The 20,449-nt window shown below is 40.2% G+C and overlaps 1 protein-coding gene across 2 annotated transcripts; it reads right to left on the reverse strand.

Annotated features, from left to right (window-relative positions):
- Positions 1-16,419: 16,419 nt before the first annotated feature.
- Positions 16,420-19,985, reverse strand: barhl2 (BarH-like homeobox 2). Of its 2 annotated transcripts, none has more exons than XM_074668387.1 (3): positions 19,024-19,985; positions 18,167-18,383; positions 16,420-17,056 (listed from the first exon to the last, which is right to left on the reverse strand). In XM_074668387.1, the coding sequence occupies exons 1-3, from the start codon at positions 19,571-19,573 to the stop codon at positions 16,744-16,746; spliced, it is 1,080 nt and encodes a 359-aa protein (XP_074524488.1). In that variant the 5' UTR covers positions 19,574-19,985; the 3' UTR covers positions 16,420-16,743. The 2 variants fall into 2 exon arrangements, with proteins under 2 accessions (XP_074524488.1, XP_074524487.1); XM_074668386.1 differs by having other exon boundaries at positions 18,167-18,392.
- Positions 19,986-20,449: the final 464 nt, after the last annotated feature.

The raw sequence follows: 20,449 nt of genomic DNA on the forward strand, positions 1-20,449 counted from the left end.
CATAAAAAGACATAATGGAGGTTGGGGAAGTCGGAAAGAGTCGGGCACTCCAGGGAGCTCATTACTGGACCTATTAATCTGTTATTTGACCCCAGTGAGAGCTCCCTCCAATCTAAAAAAGACCTATGCTTCCTTAATCCAAAGATAAAAACAAAACCTCCACTGTGTCTCGGGGATCAACGCTCCAATTCAGACAACAAAGCAGAGAAATAACATCAATGCCTCAGATTGGTTTGTTCTCAGTGTTAGATAAAAGCAACTTGATACAGTTTTTCTTCATCCGACTGAGTGCTTTGAAAATGAACTCCAAGCAAAAGCTAAATTATTGATATTCAAGAGAAATCTTAATGTTGATGCCGGTGCTGAGCCGCAGTGCAAATATAAAGTGAAGCAGGAGAAACAGAGCGAATGGAAACAAGTGTCCGGTAAAGCTTTGTTATCACGGCGGAGTTTGTGACCGGTGGAGTGTCGGGTGGTGAGTGCTCAACACTTTCACTTTAAAGAAGAGTCCTGCTGCCATTCTGTGCATGCATCCTCCCTTCAGGGGTGATTGTCTCCTTGTTAGTGGTCTGCTGTTGAGCTCAGCACTTTGCCAAGTCAAAAACAATGTCATGCCTTGGGGGGCTGTGTGTGTCTCTCCCTGTCCTTTAAAAAGGCTTCTGCTCGGCTCAATTAAATTCCCCATAAACAGCAGACCACAGACACAGGTATCATCAGGAAATCCCCACCGTCTGTTATTGTTCCTTTTTCCTCAGAAAGACACTTTCATGTACGCCTGTAAATAATTTTGTTAAACAGGACAGTTAAACAACCGTTCCCATGTATTATCATTCTCAGCCTGTCACTTCTTCCACTTTGATGTTAAAAATGTGTGACAGAGACTACATCCACATATACTCTCTTAATTGAACCCATTTCACTAATATCCTAGATGCTCAAACAATGATTTGGAACCCAAATGACTGACAAATCAAAACAACAATTACAGAAAACTTGAAGAAAGCTGTCAAAAATTAGCACAGTTATAACATCACAGCTTAACATACGACCTTGTGTGTGTGTGTAAACTGGTTAGCAGAGTGTAGCTAATGTTAGCAGAGCTAGCACCACTGGTCTTTGATCCTTTTTGCTGCCCAACCCTTTGTGACCTACCATAACTTTATATTTTTATATGATGTAGTGTTTTCTTTTCACATAAAAGTTTTGCAAAATATCAATATAACCCTTATATCCCAACTTAAATAAAATGTGTAGACTTTTGTCTAAGCTAGCAATATAGATTGCAACAAAAAGTGCTACACTTCATAAGAAAATGAAAATTTTACACATTTACTAGTATTTTTATAAAGAAATTTTATTACTGTATCCCTTATAAATATAATGTAAAAACCAGGATGATGTCTGTTAAATGTAGAAAGTGTCGTGAACAACTTTCTGGGTCATAGTGTTCTTGTTGTTTTAAACTTGATTTCTGTGAACGCATCAGTGAAAGGAAACAGCACTCTGGGACATGTTAAAAAAAGCAATATGAAAGTGGAACTCCACAGATTTTACACAAAAAAAAGAATGATCCATCTGTCTTATCTGGTTTTGAATCTGCTACCTATTGAAACTGCAATGCAAACTGTAGTATCAGTGCTATGCTAGCTGCTCTATGGGGTTAACATCCACATGTCTGCTCCAGCCTGGTGTTTACATTTCATTTTAACCTCTCGTGGAGATAAAACTCCCTACACACAGTTTTATCTCCGTGCTTTGGATCAAAATACCGTCCAATGGTACTACACTACGCTATGAGATCAAAACACGTTGGCAGTAGCCTCTCATCAGAACTACAGCCCCAGCTAATGGCAGGTAGTTGTGCGTCAGCTGAGACACAACATGTCAACCAAACTTTGGACCTATAACTGCAAAAAAAAAATTTAAGACAAGTTCCACTAAACAGTGAATCTGGTGCTGACTAGCAGAAGTGAAGACATGTAACTGGTGTTCACGGTAAAAGTATTCCTGTTGGTTTTTGGGTAACCTTGACTGCTTGACTAGGCCGCCAAAGTAATTTTTAGAGGGTTTTTTTTTTACATTTGAAAATACAATGTGTCTCAACATGTCAAGTATATTTGTTCTTTCAGGTCATTTTTCCTAGCTTGTTTTTATAGACATGACTTGATTTTTCAACATGGTGGCTAATGGCAACTCGTGTCATTAAAGTCATTGTGGTTACAGATTACAACTACACACTCTCCAGGAGTGAAATAAGATATAGTTATCTATTCAATATGTTTATGGACAAGCATAAAGCACCATTTGATCTGAATCAAACCAATTTTAATGAGCTCAGAGTCACACAGTGGTCTAATGCGCAGAAAAATGGCAGATAAAATTTTCCCTTTTGCCCGTTCCTGTTGTCAACAAACAGATTTATTTTTCACCTTTCATACTTGAGTAATTTTAAATATGTGGTTTTTATTTTTTCCCTTTTTTTCTGACCAAAGAGACATTTGATAACCACAGTTTCCTCTTGTCAGCAGCCAATTACTAGTGTCAACTAGACCAGTTTTGTTAACTACCAGCATGTCACTCTCCACCTTGTCAACACTATATGCTGTGATTTGTCACACCAAGAGATGTTCGCCTGGAGCCAACGTTGCAAACTTATTCTGATCGGGCTATTGAACATTAGTGCTCCCTAAAACATCATACATTTCTACAACGTGATCAGCTAAACACCTCCGAAACATAAGACAGGCAACTGGAATGAACACTCCACTTGACACAAAGGAGCAGTGTTAGCTCAAAAGGAAATTCACTGTAAGTGTAACAAACATGACAGTTTAGTGATTCTTTGAGCATGACGACTAACGTGAAACGGCTCGTCAGTTCCTGATATACTTTGAAATACAAAGCTTCACATTTTAAACTCATGATGACATATTCTGACTCTATCTTGGGATGTAGAGATGCTACGGCTAAGCTAACAGCGACGCTGGTGTTTTGGAGGTCATGCAGGGCTCTGTGCGAGGCAGCAGGTTAAGAAATGATGACACTGTGCGGACACTCCATTTCAAACTGACTCACTCAGGATCCCCGTGCTTTGATTTCCACCTCAGATGGCTGGAATGAAAAGGACAGTTATACATATTTCAAGGCGCAAGGATCCACAAAGGGACTTAGGAATAAAGAGGGATGAACCTTTGAACTAAACAAAGGTCCATCACCCATATTTCACATCAGAAGTGCTGTGTAGCCCTTGTAAAGACGTGGCTGTGGAAGGGAAAGGAGAAAGGGACCAGCATGCCCTTGCAGACAGGTTGTCTGAGTGTTGTCTGACTGCATGTCCCATGACCCCCATCTTCCCCCCGTGCCTCCATCTCTAACCCACACAGCATTTGTTGCCTGCAGAGGTCTGCGGAAAAGCCTCCACACTCTCCTCCATCTGTGGGCCTCTTTGAATCGGACCAGGGTCTCATAACAGCAGGCAGTATTAGTTGCATTAAGTTGATTAAAGTGGTCGGCGGACACAGGCACTTGTGCTCTCACAATGCGAGATGAAAGAGCAGCGCGGCGGCAGCCCCTCTCCTGGTTGTCAGAGAATCCGCCTTTGCTCTCAGCAGAGGTCAACAAAAGACCAAATAAGACGAGAGTGAAAGCAATCGAAAGCTTCTTTGCCAAATGATCTCTAATTGGCCCTTTCTTCCTCGTGGATCAGTCGTATGACGGTTGATAGGTGACAGTCGACTTGCCCACAATTCTACCTTTAAAAGCTTTTCTTGAAAGTGGACTTCTTGAAAGTACTGACCATTAGCTACCTAAACTACAATTGTTGGGACAGAAAAAACCTAAGTCCAAAAACTAAAGGCTTCCACTTGCTGAATTACATCCATCAGAAGCAATTTATCACTGAATTGCTTCTTTTAAATAAGGGAAAATATTGCAGTGAAAGAGAGCAAATGACACATAATTAAAAAACAGGCTTCTGAGAATTGACGATGTGCTTCTGAGACAAACTGTTCGTAAAAAAAGAAAAAAAAAAGAAACAGAATCTGATCAAGATCTGACAGCACTTCGGTTCCATTTATCAGCACTCAACTATAATTTATTCAAATAATTACGATGCCAGATGCCATCCCCTCTTTAACCATCAAAACAAACTACAAGCTTTGTCCCTCCCATGCAGCTGAAGAGGTGTCATGTGAGGCAAGCTTTTTCCTTTTCATTACAGACACCATTTGAGGAACGTGCCATATTCCACTTTTGGAGAGAAGTGGAGACAGAAAGTGACAGTATTGTTCTAGTATCAGTGTAGGAGAAAAAAAAAACAACAAGAGGGAGAAAACAAACAAAAGCTTTGGCACTAAGGAGCTGTTCCAGGGATGATAACAATAAAAAAGGCGAGGTGATCAATGCTGTTCTGGATTTTGATAACACGTTGCTCATGCCTGAGACAAATGATGGAAATTCTTAAGGAGAGAGGGCCTGCAATGTGCCAAATCTGCTCCAAATTAGCCTTCAAGAGCCGCTCTCAGAGTGTATACGGGAGCTGCGCGAGTAAATAAAGGGCCAGCATAAATTACCTTTGGATGTCAATCGTGATAGCGCACCCTGTTTTTCTTTTTGTTATCGTGTCGCCTATTCGTCTCGCTGGCGGATGACATGAAATGAAAGTCTTCTCTCTCTAGCACCACCACCAGTACTCAGAGCGCTTTCTGACACTTGAAAACGCTACGGGTTGGTGAAACCACAGCTGGGCCCCCACTGATTGGCTCGCACACAGGCTGCCACTAAACTTTCACTGCTTGAGGAGTTGTCTGTGCCGGGACAGGTGGTGTTTATGCAGATGAATGAACACATTACTGTGTGCTCTTCCTTTTGGTTTAAACATTAGCGTTTCAAATGTGACAAATCAGATGTTCATCTCCTGCTAGATGCAGCCATTGTGGATGCTGCTGGGAGACCTCTGTGTATGAATTCCCAGTGGGTGTTTATGTGCACATCCATCCTGTATGGACAACATATTCAGGCTGCTTTATGCTTTCACTTTCAGCACCAGCGTTCAGGCACAACAGTAATCCTGGAGTGTTTATATTTTTACATGATACTGCACTATACATTATAATTCTAACTAGAGGCTAGCTTTGCAGTAAATTGAGCGGGCTGAAATGTATTTTTCATACATGCAGCAGAGAGGAGATTTAGCTGCTGGGTCTTCAAATGAGTACTGTGAACACCATGCAATTATCTCCCCATTATCACACATATGTTCTGTTATAATTGGGCCTCTCCCCTGTAGTCATGTCAGAGCAGTGTGTCGCTGATCGCACATAACTATCTCTCCTTGTGTTACATATCTATATCTACATTTCTATACTTGCTGAAAAAAACGAAAGGTCAAATTTAACAGACACTACTCCTGTCTGTAAAGGTGAAGGAAACCAAGCTCATTTATCCTCTTTCTTAAAAAAGGAGCATCTATATTTCTTCATATGTATTGGTAATTTATTTCACTTTAGCTTTGTGGTCGTCACATTACAGCTTCTCATCAACTTTCTATTTTTACAATTGGGGACATATCCAGACCTGTTTGTGTAAACCTACTACGCTATGAAAGCCTTTTAAAACTAGATAAAGGGCTAATATTTGTTTTTTAGTATTATTTACCACTCATGATGTTAGTAGTATCTGTATAACGAGTTATATTTTTGGCTTCAAAGCATGGAATTAGGGAAACTGATCATCTTATTCACCATTAGTCCACATCAGGGGTGTGTCTAGGCTTTTTACACAGGGGGGCCCAATTGGGGGCACTGACTTAGGCAGGGGTGGAATAAAGTATGTGCACGGTTAGGAAATAAAGGCATTTATTTACAACCTCTCTCTCATTAATCATACTTAGTTTAGACACCAAAATCAAGTATTGTTATTAAAGTAATGTAAGTAAATGTGCAGGAATCTGCTTGCAAATTTGTCGACCTTATGTCCTGTACAGCAAGATCATAAATAGATGTTTTCTACAACTTTAAGCACAAACGAAGAAAAATGTGATGAATTTGAATTTAGAAAACTACTGACAGTATGAAAAGTGTATCGTAAGTCACGCCTATGATGATGCAATTAGCCAATCACACTTAAAGCTTTTGGGACAGTAACTGTCAGATTTCAAGAGAGGCCTGTGCCGCCCCTTTAGACATGAGTAGTTCAAGCTAACATTTGCGTACGGCTTTTTTTCATAAGGCCAGGACTCAAAAATAAAACAAACATATCCTGCTTGTTCCTGTTGAACTCATAAAATAATTAACCCTTTGATGCCTGTTTGCGCAAATTTGTGACAAACCCTGTCAGGTCTTGATGCAGCTGAGATGACCTTTGTATCTCATTATTACCCATTGATTCACATTCTACACAAACCAAAGATCGTCTTAGATCCACTATGTCACAATATATTGGGGACAGGGGATGAACTTCTCATGTCTATACATATATATATACATATATATATGTATATCTATATGTATATCTATATATATATCTATACATATGTATATAAATATATATATATATATATATATATATATATATATATATATATATATATATATATATATATATATATATATATATATACATAATTTTACTTTGTTATAAATATTGTGTGTACTACACTCAAATTTACAACTTCCACTTAATGTAACATCTTTAACAACGCAAAAACACATAAAAGCAATTCATTCTTATGATTTTTTTATTAATACAGGCGGTAAGGGGTTAATAGTTACACCAGAAAACTAAGAGGGTGTGAGGCTATTAATTGAAAAAATTTTTTTTAAGAACTGACTTTATGTTTCAAATGGTTTTGTTATAGTCAAAAACGTTCTTTAAAGAAAGGTTGAATCTTTTTTTTAACTTCATATATCCATTAAACTTGCACAAAATATACAATTATACATGATTATAGAATTGTAGCTCCTTAACAACTTAAGTTGTTTAAGTCAAATTATCACATTGTCCTGTTTCATTGCATGTTTTGTTATTGTGAAATTTAAGAGCAAAAGGTTTCTTTGAAAATGAGGTCAACAAATAGCTTTAAAAAAAAGCTTTAAAATATATTTTTACAAGTTTCTCCAAATTTCTAAAAAGAATCAGCACGAGAAAGCAGACCACAGTATTTTGAGAGATATAGATTTTTTCTTCTTGGTCCAGGAAACTCTGAGAAAGGATAAGAGCCGTGCTTGATGAGAACCAGCAGATTAGAGCGGACATTTATAGACTGAGGCCACGACTTTATGAAATGTTTGCTCCACTTGCAGCGAGCTGGCTTTGTTTCTGCGACACTCTGTGCTGTGGGTGAGACACTAAAGTCCCTATTGTCTGAGTCAACTTGACCTGACCTAGCTGGTTAAGCTGAGGCATTGTGAACAGCAAATCGCTTCAACTAGGGGGGTAGCTGCTTTGTGTGGCTACGGGGAAAATAAGCTAATAAAAAGCCCATAGCCATAGTTAATGCAGAGAAAGACCAGTTTTGTCCCTGAAAGAGCTCTGTTTATTTCCAACTGCCAGTGAAAAACACAACCATTGTCTCTGTGTGCCGTCCTGACTCCCTTGGTGATCTGATCCTTCCTTATCTATTTAGCAACACTTTTAGCAACTTTAATTGTTTATGCACACGCATATGTCCAACTTTCTCACCACTTTGTGTGCAAGAGATACAGACATATGTCTTCATATGCACGTGTTAAAAATTCAGTCATTCTGCTTCTTGCAGGAGACGGGAGTTGTGAAAAAGCTAGAAACATGACACCAATCAACATGCGTTCTGGCCTGAAGCCCGCAGCAATAAAGTGGTGAGAGGGCCAGACAGCGCTTAGCACAAGCTCCTAATCACATTTCAGCACTCGGCAGGCCTGTGCTTGCACATCGCAGGTACTTGTAAACTCCTATCAGTCCTTCTCTTCACACCCCGGTGTTGCTCTCAATGTCACTCCTCAGCAAGCCGATCTGGAGCCGGCGCTTCATTTAAAAAATGTAATTAACTGTGCCACAACACAACCTCCAGGAAGCACCCGCTGCGTCGTCTGTGATTCAAAACAAAAACAAACAGTGTGATGGAAGCGAGGTTAACAGCAATAACCTGGGTTTGTCATAATGGAAGAGCAGATCCGGCTCGGGTCCTGTTTCAACAAGACTTCTTTAGCTGCTTCAGTTGATATTATCCATCATTAAACCAGTGTCTGATGGTTATTTGCAGGGACCCATTTAACAGTCATCAGTGAGCTGATGAGAATCGTTTCTTCGTTTCAACTTGATGCCCTATATAACACTTTAAAATATATGATTCTGTCTGAAAAGGACTCAAACGTCCACAAAAGACACTGTTCAGTCTATTAAAACATAAAAACCTTCACCAACATGAGTCACTCTTTGTGCCTGCACACACTTGATTAACCAGCAATCAAAAGCTGGATTACTGGTGGTTCAGGGCAGACCAGTCCAAACTTGTATGATTGTCTGGACTGGGCACAGCTCTTGTTAGTGGTCTCACACTGACTACCCAGTGGTCACAGAAGGGGGACAGTCTTCCTCTCCCCATAGGCCCACTGCCACCCCTTCATTTCCTGCTGGACTTCACCACCAGACACCTCCCTGCCTCTAATTACCGCAGCGTTAGCTCCCGTTCCAGCAGCAGCAGCAGCAGAGCCGTCTTCCCCCCCAGCAGCACCTTATCCCTGCAATGAACTGCACGGCTAATTGTTCCATTACATCAACAATAACGCATCTTAAGAAGAACAAAAGAGAAAAAAAGAAAGGAAAAACACAGAGGTAGGGACTAACTTGACATGCTAATTTTCATTAACCCTGATCTTTCTCTTCTTTCATCATCCGCCCTCCTCCCCGTCGTCTTGCTCATCCAGGGTGGCGAAGCACTCAAATTATCCACAAGCATTCCAGCTATCGCTAATTATCCAAAGAGTTCCTCATTAGGCTATTTCAAATCCAACCTTAGATCAACACTTACTCAGACCTCGGGGATTCTTGATTCCCAGCAGCGGTTAAACAAACAATCAGTTCAAAGGATCAGGTATTCTACTTTAAGAGGAGGAAAAAGCCAAGGGTAAACAACTGCTCATTTGAAAGAGACAACTCCAGCGGCACTGTGGCGTGGACGCTGCGATCTATAATTCAGTTTGCTCAGATACATTCGATTCCTCTCTTAATTTGGGTCACTGACTTATGAAAAGGTCCAAATACAAGGATGCTAGCTGAGACCAGATAGAGGCAAAGCTCTCCACTGCTCAGGCTCACTGTCAATGAAGCCGTAATCAATCATTTGAATGGTTGAATGGATTGATGAACACACAGGAAGTTAACGTACATCTATGGATTTCTACAGCAATTAATTTAGTTTGGACATTTTTGCTCATTGTTTACATCTGTGGAGCAAACGACTTTGCAAGTTTTGGTTCAGACTCCAAGCTCCTAAAGCTTTGTATGCCACCAAATGACCACCAATCAATAGACAGGACCAGGCTAACTTCTGGCTCATCAATCTTCTAATCCATCCGCTATTGATTGACAGAAGTTAAGCCTCTGATGCTAATATTTGGGGCTTTTGTTGCAGTACACCAATATCTGGTTAACTGAAATCAGATATCAAGATAAAGTAGAGTCAAGGCTTCCTGTTTTGTTTGCTAGTTGTCATTTACGACTGCACTGTTTCATGACAGGTGTGCATAAGTGTGTTACTAAAGAGCGCAATTAAAGTGTTGCAACATACAAACACATACACACAGATAAAAATAAAAAAAATGTAAACATGATGAAATTTCCCACCCAGATTATGAGTGCTGACACCATGCACCCCGACTAATCCAGGCAGCCAATCTCAAATTTTGGTCAGTTATAATCTGAAAAGCCTCAGTGGACACACACAATAGTGAGTTTAGATGGATCAATGCAAACAAATCAATATTGCTCCCCTACCTTAAACTGCACTTCCTTACAAAGGTCCTGGCTCATATTTCAGCCATGTTTTCTATTAAAGAGCTATTACAAAGATTTTTAAATCATATGTTTTCTATTTGTTGGCAGTGTTGGACAGTGACATATCACAGTAATAATTTAACTTTTACCACTTAGGTGTAACAAATGTGGTGTAACAAATTACTCTTGAAATTCCAGTAATAGTATTACAGTAATCATGGAAAATTAAGTTATTACTCCTTTAATGATGTTATAAACCCACTAATGATATAAATTCAATAATTAGCAGGTAAAAACCATTGCGCATGTTGCCCCAAGCAGCAAGGTACCTGCTTCATAGTTGTCCAATATGTGGTTTTCCTTTGGAGCATCTTTTTAGGTGCTGCCGCAGGTAGGTTTTTTTTTTGTTGTTGTTGTTTTTTGCGATAGGCTTGTTTTTTCAATTGTTGTCGAACATACCTAGCAACTCAGCTCGCTTAAGAGATGGAGGGGTACGGGTTTACGTTCAGAAGCTGGAAATACACCCATCACTTTAGTTTTGTTGAGGAGAAAGATAACAAAAACATTGTTGTCAGATGTAAATTGTGTCCTGGTACAAGGTCTCTTTCAACTTTGATCAACTTGGACTGGATTTCAAAAACCCTTTCGCTCGTTCTCAGTTGAACTAGATGTGTATTTCATATAGCCTGTAACTTAGATGCATTCCTAGGTTGCAGAAAAAAAAAACACACACCAACCGCAGTTTTGCTCTTGACATTCACACTGAGGCCATGTGTAAACTCAGAAAGGAAACAATCGATAATTTTGAAAAGCAAATTAATAAAACCAGTAGTGTAATAAATTACTTTTGGCAGAGAGTAATAAGTTAGAAATAATAAGTAATGGGTAACATGTTACTTTTTTAAGTAACGGGTCCATCACTGTTTGTTGGGTTGGGTTGAGTAAATATGAGCAGGAAGCTGTTAGTGACACGTGACAGAAAAAAACTGTTGTAGATTAGAATGCTCTGGGTTGAATTTCAGGCAATGAATATCAACAGACTGGCTTTCCTGGTAACCAGAGCCAGATAATCAACACCACTCTGAGAACAAACTATAACCAGACAGAATTTTTTTTTTATCCTCGTCTTTAGATTCTGCTCAGTAGTCGGTGGAGACCAAAACAGAGCCAAAATGAGGGTTGCTATCGCACTTACATTTCCAGGATAGCCAAAAAAAAAAAAAAAACACTCTAAATAATTTATCATGTTCATAGATGAGTGTAAACAAACAGCTGTATACTGATATGTTCAACCATCTAACAATTAAGCTAATCAGATAGCATTATGTGGTACAGCAGAAAACTGTAGCCGTACTCCTACCCCTAGCATGGTCGCTAAATCAATGAAGGTATTCAGAAAATAAATTAAACTATGTTCAGTTTTTGACTTGCTTTTTGACTGTGCCTTTTAATTATCAAAGTTAAAGCAGTAGTTTAGAGACACAGAGTGTAGAAATGGGACTAGTAGTGTTTACTAGCATCATTGAAGGGACAGTGGTCTTTGACGACAAAAGAAAAAAGTCTTTGCAGCACAGCTGAAATAAACAACTGATGTTTCAGCCAGTAGCTGTGCACACTATCGGTAACTTCAGTCACCAACAACCTGAAAGGGCGTTGATAAGTGCATGTTTATGTGTCAGCAATCAGCTGTATGAGATGCAGTGGGCCTCGAGTAGCCTAAACCAATGGAGCCGATGACCACTGATAATGTCCATTTATCCCCAGGAGAACAGTCGACATGCGTGGTGCATGTTGTTGTATCGTCCTTTGTTTTCAGTCTCAGAACCAAACCTCGGTCTCCATGTTTGCTCCTGACAGAGTCACTGCTACTGGAACCAATCACAATCCTAAATAGCAGTAATCTGAATTTCTCCTCAGCCCCCATTCCTCCCCAGCTCTCTCCCTGAATGTCAGCTCTGTGCTCTGTGAAACACCACCAGAATTTGAGACTGTCACTTAAAATATAATGCCGTCAGATCTGTTACTTTAACCTTGAAGCAATTAGCTGTTGCTGAGCCGTAATGAATCCTGACATCACTCCGCTGTGATGAAACCCCTAATTGCTCTGTAAAAATTGAAGCTTTTGACATCACTGCTGACAGACTTTTTTCTTCTTGGTTGTGCGGTCGCATGTGACGGCGCCTGGTTGAAACTTGAAAGGTAGCGGAGCTTCTCTGCCATCAGCTGTCCTGTCACTTGACAAAAAGAGAGAGGGAAACTGGCTGGATTTGCTGAAATGATGAGGCCATTTAAACTCTGATATGTCGCAGCTATACGGCATCATTCAGCGGGACGGTTGCAGATGTCCGTGCTAGTCTGGGCTCAGACGTGAGGTGGGTGTTTATGAGACGACGAGCGGATGGCTTACAGGCACCGTGTCAACAAGTCTGAGACTCTGAGCTTTTAAAAACAAACTTAAGCAGCATTAAGTCGAGGGTGCTAAAACATCAGACTCGTTTTTTTTCCTGGTGTTCATTTGTTTTATCAGCACAGGGTGACAGAGGTGACATGTTGCCAGGTCAGAGAGCATGGCAACCCTTTGCATGTATGAAGGAAACTGTGATTGATAATTGGTTTTATGTCTGACCTCTGTGCAACTCATGATGCTCGGATGACAACAAAGCTAGCTGACGAGACAAGACCTTACATTTAAAAAGTGAAAATTATATTCTAGTTATTTTTTATGTTTGAAGTAAGTCAGGTATGTAAAGTTTAATTCATCTCTGATGTTGTACAAAATATGTACTTAAGGGGATTTAGGAAAAGATTAAGAATTTGAATTGAGCTTGAGCTGTTATAGATAAACAATCTCTACATTTAGCCAAAATATTTTAGCATTGGATCATAACTGAAAATGTTTTGGTATCTTGATTAACAACAAGAATTAATGATAAAAATTGTCCATTTCCTCATTTTCAAACACACTCTTGGTGCTGTTGCACATAAAAATGTCCACAATAAATGGAAGAGCAAACAACCTATGTATTTCCAGTAGTAATTCTTAAGTTGCCTGCTTCACCCCTTAGACCCATCTTGCTGCCAGAGGCTAGCACTTACAGCATGTTTAAGATTTGACATTTGGAAAATTGGAAGCAAACCCTCAGATTTCTGTTTCACAGAGTGCTGATGATTGGAAATAGTTAAGGAAGTGCTTGCAGAAAAATATCAAGTCTGACCATCCAGCTCTATTTTCCCCCAGGTTGACTTTGATGTGTTTTGGACTGTGATCAGCCCTTGCTCTAACTTGATGCATGCACTTGTTCAGGTGGCAAGAACAGCACCCCCAGTCAGCCACTCAGATTTTATCTTCCAGCAGAAGCAATCATTGTAAAATGTGATAGGCCTTGTTAACGCTGCTGGTCAAACGCTTATTACGCAGAGTCTGAAATCCTCCTGCAGGCTCTTAATGAAAAGGTTTGTAGTAACGTGCTTCAGCGCACGGGCGGGCAGACAGGCAGGGGAGCGCTCACAGCAGCTGTTGATTACAGGCTACAAGATGTATGGGAGAAGTTAGGGAAGATTTTTGGGAGAAGGGGGTGGGGTTAAATTTGTGTTTAGTGAGTGATGTAGGAGATGTGATAATGAGAGGCCAAGGAGAGCAAGTGTTACCTCATTATTGTAATGAAAAAGATATCCCACCATTACATCAGTTGGAAAAAATGGCAATTAAAGTGCCCAACGAGGTTCCTTGAGGCAAGAAGAAGAAGAAAACGACTCTCTAAAGCCCATCTGTTGTGGATAATATGCGCCATGTAAAAGAAAGGCCTAATCCTCTTTATTCAAGTCTGCTGCGCTTTTTTCCACCACTGATTGTGTTTCCTCAAGTAGTATTGCTCTTCTTAACCAGGATCTCATTTAGGCTTCAGCAACAAATACTTAAAAAATAAATAATTTTAGTTAATTTAACCCTGCATCGCCACAAATTTAAAAAAAAAAAAAAAAAAATCTTAAAAGTTGTGATTTTAAATTTTGACGGTGAAAAATTTCTCGCAGTGCAGCGTCCTCAAATTTCATCTAGCACCGATTTAACTCATAACACAAATAATTTTACATGTATTTCGCTGCTGACCGAGTCAATAACAAATGCAGGACATGCCAGGAAGCCTCAAGCTGACAGTTTAACTCAGCCTCACTGTGACCCATTTTACACTGACTGAAAGCTGCTTTGTCTTGAGCGATACATCTGCGCGATTGCTACAAAAATATATACCCACAAAAAAAAGGTAAGAAAAAAAAAAATTACAGCAACGCCCAAAATTACCAGGTAGCACGAGCAGGCAGCAGCCTATTAATTCAGTGCTGCTGTATATGGCTTAGGCTATTATTAATGAATTGGAACAGCCCGCACAACCGCCGACACCCCCACCCCTCCCACCCGCAGAGTGCAATAAATAAATAATGCTGCAGAAGTCATGCATATGAACAACATGCGTCGGCTCTATACTGCAGTAATGGGCACAAGCTGTAGGGTCAATATGGTAGGCTAATATTTTTCAACAGTGCTGATATAGGCCAGGGATGTTGTCGTAGTAATTTCCAGTAAGGCCAAGAAGGAACGATTCATCCTGCAACGCTCTGATGATGCTTTGCTTTATTATCCATAAAGCCTGATTTTAATGAGAATGGACGCTGTATTTAGTGCAATTAGTCTGAGTGTACTGTACGAGGAGCGCGCCATAATTGTGCTGTGAACACTCGAGCCAATAATAACCGTGATCCCAGTTATTTTAGTTAAATGGAGAAAGCGCGTGTAATGAGTCTAACGTGTCTTTAAAGGAGATGTCCACGCATGCAAGCTGCAGAAAATGAACCCAGCGAGACTGGTGTGCGGAAAATGACACACAGACAGAGACAGAGAGAGGTGTCCATGCAGTGAATGACAAGCAGGCGGCTTAAACAGGCGACATTAACATGTGTTCAAAGTGTTAAGACACAGATCAACTTAAGCCCGTGTTTACTGCTGCAACTGGCAAAATATCATGTGTGAGTTTTTTGGCTGCCGGTCGCTTTGCTTCACAGAAACATATTTAAATACCAAAAACTGGGATTAAAATTCAGCAGTGAGGTATTTTTTTTTCTAATATGATCAGAATAAAACATATGCAACAAAAATAAATAAATAAAAAATAAGAGCTCATAAAGCTCTTTAAAATTTAATGTTGAAAAAAAAAAAAAAACGGAGTGTGTATGGCTACTGCAGGTTTGCATATATGCCTTGCTTTTCATACAAAGCAGCAAAGGTCAATTTGGCTCACTGTAATAATGTTCAAAGCAGAGAAACCCAAACAAACGAGCCCCGAGGCGCTAATTCACACGAAGAGTCTCCCCGCCATATTCTCCGGGGTGCGCGCTCAAAGGAGGCTAAATAAAATCAAAGTGTTTTGATAACATTTAATTTCACATACGCGCTCTGTTTGTATAGTTTTGCTCTTGAAGAAGCGTTTTGAAGAAGCACGGATGCACTTAAGCACAAATAATAATAAATGAAAATAAAAAAAAACGCTGGAAATGAAAAAGGTGATCACTTTTACGCACATACTCTAAGAAAAACTTAAATCCAAGAAAAGGTGCCAATGGACGCAAACACAGATGATGCAAGAGGGATGCAAAAAAAAAAAAATTAGAATGACAAAAATGAAATAATGTGTATGAAGGTCACTGCAGATAATTTCCTCTGAAAACTTCCTGAAACAAGTTCACCAACCGCTTTTGGTTGTTGTGACTGAGAAGATTATCTGCACGTTTCTTTTTTTTTTCCTTTTTTTTCTTGAAGGCTTCTTGTTCTGGTCGCTCACGCTGAGAAATTCAGGCTTATTGTCTGCTGCGCTCCCAGGGAACAGCTGCTAAGCCAAGGCCACATTCCCAGTCTCCCCGACTCATCAAAACCATTCAGCCCACAGCACCAATCAGCTGCTGCGCATCCATATGTATATGTGCTGCTACACACAAACATAAAGGAGAGGAAAAAGTGACCCCCAGTTTGTGATCAAGTTTGCAACTAATTTTTCTTTCAAATTAAGGGACCATATGCTGCCACAGAAAACCATTTACGTTAATCTTCTCACGTCATTTAAATATTCAAACCTAAATAATGTGAGGGATTATCTGGATTGGACGCAAATACAAAAAGTATAAATTATTCAACTACCTACTTTGAAAATTATTGCATAAATAATTTTGCATTAAAATAAAAAGCATAAAAAGCTATAAAATATTTCATAGTAGGCCATAAATATTTTGATTTAACCCCCAAGAAATTATTCAAAGTCATCCAAAATAGATGTAATTTTTAATCTGCTTCTGATCACCTCACGTCTGCTTTTCGCTCCTCCTCTTTTTAAAGTTTGCATAAAGAAATAAAATTTAAACTTTAAACAGAAACGTCTACAGTCGAATTAGTATCATTACTTCTTTATTCATTCCGTTCTTCTCCATCTAATAAACTTTATAAGTTTATTTGCTAATGTAAGTGTATTTGTACAAAAGACAAACAAACAAACAATCAGACATGAGCAGTCCTGGTGTCTGTCTCGGCCCGGACAGAAAGAGTCTTTTTCGGACTGGGCTTTTAGGCCTATATTAAATACCTCCTTTACTTCTGTAAAATGTCTTTAAATGTGTCTTTTTGGGGGAGAGAAAGTCCTGCAATGTGGATCCGATGCAGTTACTCACATCACATCACGTGTTCAACCAGGTTTCTGGTCATCGTCTTTGCTCGTCTTTTCTCGTGTTTTATCGCGGATGCGGTGTGCCGGGCATGGGGTTAGAGAGGGGGTTTAATGCCGGTTGCCCCCCCGGCCCAAGGCCATGAATGAGCACCCTCGGGACCAGAGGTCTCTGGAGGCCTGGATGCGGTGCGGAAGGAGTCCGGTACATACTGCTGTACATGGCCGCGGCCGCCGCGGCTGCCGTCGTGCTGTCCACGGTGCCCAGCAGGCTGGGGTGGTAGAAATATGGCGACGGGAACATTCTCTGTAAGGCCGAGTAGTTTCCTGCTTCAGCCAGGAGCTCTAATCCCACCGCCGTTTGCCTCTTCCACTTCGTCCTGGAAATCAGATCAAAATACAACAGATGAATTATTTAATCACTTCGCTCTCTCCTTAATTCCCCAAACGGCTCTTTAATTGGCACGCAGAGGCCTAATTATGGCGCGCACCAATTTATGCGTAAGGTTTAATTAGGTAAAGAAAAAATGGCAAATACCAAGAAACACGCCTGTGGTACCTTCTGATGATGTGCTGGATCCTAAACTTATCAAAGCATACTTCTCCCACACTTCTGCCCATTAACCCAGACTCTATCATTAAAAATAGCAACGAGCTGTACCTTTATTTTGAAAAGTCACGGGAAAATTATAAAATTCTCAAGATTAAAACTAGGCAATTTTTTTTATTAACGCAAGGACTTCTAGCGCATTGCACAAAAAAAAAACATTTCAGCAAATAAGGTGACACTTCATAAATTTGAAAATGTACAGCAATTAAATGTTTACATGTACAAAGAGACAATATAAACACTTTAAAATATATATATAATACAAACGCATTTTCAGAAAGTTTTTTTTTTCATCTCTCCCCTCTTATATTTTTTAAAACCCCAGATCATTCTGAAAAAATAAAAGCCTAAATTTTTAATTTGAGTTTGTAAATCTGTCAATCTAAAACTGGGGGTAAAATTCAGGAAGATTTTTTTTTTTACACATAAAATAAAACTGCAGTAAATCACGAGGCCTGCTGTAACACCGGGAACGATTAAAAGGGATTAGCACCCTAGTATAAAATCACACACAGACGAAAACATAATAAAAGATTAAAAAATAATAATACGTGCAGAATTAATAATCCATGTTCAATAGTATATATTGAAAAAAATGTGGTCAGTAAAGTGAACAGGTCTGTGTCCTCAGAGGTCAAGTATTTAACAACTTCATAATATTCTGTGATGATTTTTAAAATGATGAAATATTACTGCGCATGCTCATTTAGTTTAAAATTGTTGACATCCATTATTTTCCTAATTAAAAGACCAAAAACGGGCTGTGTTCTTGCACCTCAAAGACCTTGGTCTGTGTGTGTGTGTGTGTGTGTGGCTCGTGTGTGTATTTGTTGTGTCTGCACTTAATGGCTCGCTCAGTGATGAGTCTGTGTTTTCTTACCGTCTGTTTTGGTACCAGGTCTTGACTTGTGTGTCTGTCAGGTTGAGAGCCGCGGCCAGGTCCATGCGGTCCTGCACGCTGAGGTATTTCTGTCGCTCGAAGCTCCTCTCCAGCTGGTTGAGCTGGTGGTCGGTGAAGGCTGTCCGTGCTTTGCGAGGCTTTTTCGAGCGCATCGGAGGACTGTCTCTGCTGCTGGATATCTCTCGGTCTCCCTCTTCTTTAGTCCCTGAACACAGGGAAGAACAGTCACAACACCTGCTTGGAAATATCTTCCCTCTGCTTTTCCAACACTTTTGGATATTTTTATTTTAAACTCAAAGCTCAGGAACCACCACATGCCTCAAGACAAACTTCACAAACTTCTGTAGTAGGCTAGTTCTTCCTCAAAGAGTTGTGGTTAAAGAGCAGAGCAATAAAAATAAATTTGTGTGAATTTGTCATTTGAAGTTTTTTGCCTTTTTTCTCCAGAAAACGAGAAATCAATATGTCAATCCATCTCTATTTGTAGCTGTGTTTCAGTGCTCCATGATCCCCCCTCCAGGAAGAACAATAATCTCTCTAATTGACCCACTAGGGAGGCCTCGCGCGCGGGGAAAATCACCAGGCTTACATCTGTTTTCACATCTATTAGACTAATAAAGGAGGCTGAGACCCAGACAAAGAATAAGGCACGATAAACATGTTGAATTTTTACTCTATTAGTTATCTGTACTAGCTCGTTGTTTACAATATTTTTGGACAAATTCTGCGTAATGTTTAGTTTTGTTGGCTGCACTTTTTGTAGCTTGAAATATTTTACAAATCAATTTCAATATAATGACTGGCTACTGGATTAAAAATACATTTAATGTTCTTACCGTTGCATTTTATTTCGCTCTGTAAATCGTCTCTTTTGTCCAACTTGCTTCTGTTTTCGTCTTGTTCCAACTTGGGCCTGAAGCCGTCCGGAGCCGTGGCACTTTCTGGTTTTGGCGTGTGATGTGGTGAGGAAACACTGGTGCTGTAAGGTGCGCAGGCTGCCAGTGGTTTACTGTCTCCTAAAATGTCTTTGATTAGAAACGAGGAGGTGGCAGACCTCGGGGCGCAGCCGGCCCCGACGAGCGGCTGCTGCTGCGGAGACAGCGGTAAACTCTGCGCCTGGTTGTGGAGGTGGTGGTGATGCTGAAGGCTGTCCTGGACCAGATGCGCATCGGCGGCGTGCTCCATGGTGACCGAGATGGGGGATGAGGGGGCCGTTCCCACAGTGTCTATCTCCGAGCATGGTGACGGGGTCGCCTGGCTCCTGAAATCCGCTGTCCTGCTGTCGCCGAGCCGAAAGTCTCCGTTCATTAGCACGGGGTTACCAGAGTTTGAAGCGCCGGATAAAATAGTGTCTATCCCAAAACTCGACCCGCTGGATGCTTCCATGTTAAGAAAGGAGAAGAGAAGCCTTCATAACAACAGTGAGACGCTTCTCCTCAGATCAGAAGAAAGTCAGCAAAATTAACTCGGAGGTAGAAAAATTTTTAAAAAAGAAAAGAGCTGACAAATAAACCCAGGAGAGAAAGAAAATCCACGTTTAAAAGCGGCTCACGCAGCCGGTGTATGGTCCAGGATGTTACATTCAGGGAAAATGCGGAAAAGCAAAGTGTGGTTCTGCGTAGTCCACGTCGCTTTATGTGTTTGGATATTGAACTTTGTGTTAAAAGTTGAGGCGTATAGAGAGATATACATAGGGCTGACTCCTCGACATCAGGCTCCCCCTTTTTGCTGCTAATCGCTCCAGTGTTGCTCTACAATGACTTCCTATACTGACGTCACGGCCCACGGCGAGGGGGAATTAATATTTTCTCCTTTATAATAAACACTCGACGCCTTTCCTCTCCTCTCCCCCTCCTCTCCTCCTCCCTGCGCAGCCATTGGCTCACATCCTGACCGGCTCCGGCACCTCACCAATCACGGAGTTGTTTCTTTATCTAGACAGTTCAAGCCAACCATTGAGTTGAGTTTAATTCTGGAATAGCTCTTTTTTTAAAAGCTGGGAAAAACAGGCGAGTGCTTTAAGGCCAAGCTCGAAATAGTTTTCTAGCTCCTAAATTTCGCAGAAAGAAATCCAAAAATTAGGGGAAAAATAAGCTTTAAATAATTTGATTCAAAATGAAAAATAAAATCTTGACGTACAGCAGCTATTGCAGAATGAATTTTAAATGTCTCATTTTTATTTACACATCCTTTAATTTGCATTCTCCAAAATTATTTCTCCATCTTTCTAATTTTTCCAAATTAAATAAGATGTATGTGATA

Source organism: Halichoeres trimaculatus, unplaced genomic scaffold (assembly GCF_033239565.1).
Source record: "Halichoeres trimaculatus isolate MK-OKI-2021-1 unplaced genomic scaffold, fHalTri1.1 fHalTri1_scaffold_4, whole genome shotgun sequence".
Classification (NCBI taxonomy): domain Eukaryota; kingdom Metazoa; phylum Chordata; class Actinopteri; order Labriformes; family Labridae; genus Halichoeres; species Halichoeres trimaculatus.

Bases quoted from the DNA above. Each gene is read 5' to 3' on its own strand.
- barhl2 (XM_074668386.1), bottom strand. From the start codon at position 19,573: ATGGAAGCATCCAGCGGGTCGAGTTTTGGGATAGACACTATTTTATCC. The intron at 18,393-19,023 runs GTAAGAACATTA...CCCTGTGTTCAG, and splicing joins GAGCGAAATAAAATGCAACG to GGACTAAAGAAGAGGGAGAC. The intron at 17,057-18,166 runs GTAAGAAAACAC...TCTGATTTCCAG, and splicing joins ACCTGGTACCAAAACAGACG to GACGAAGTGGAAGAGGCAAA.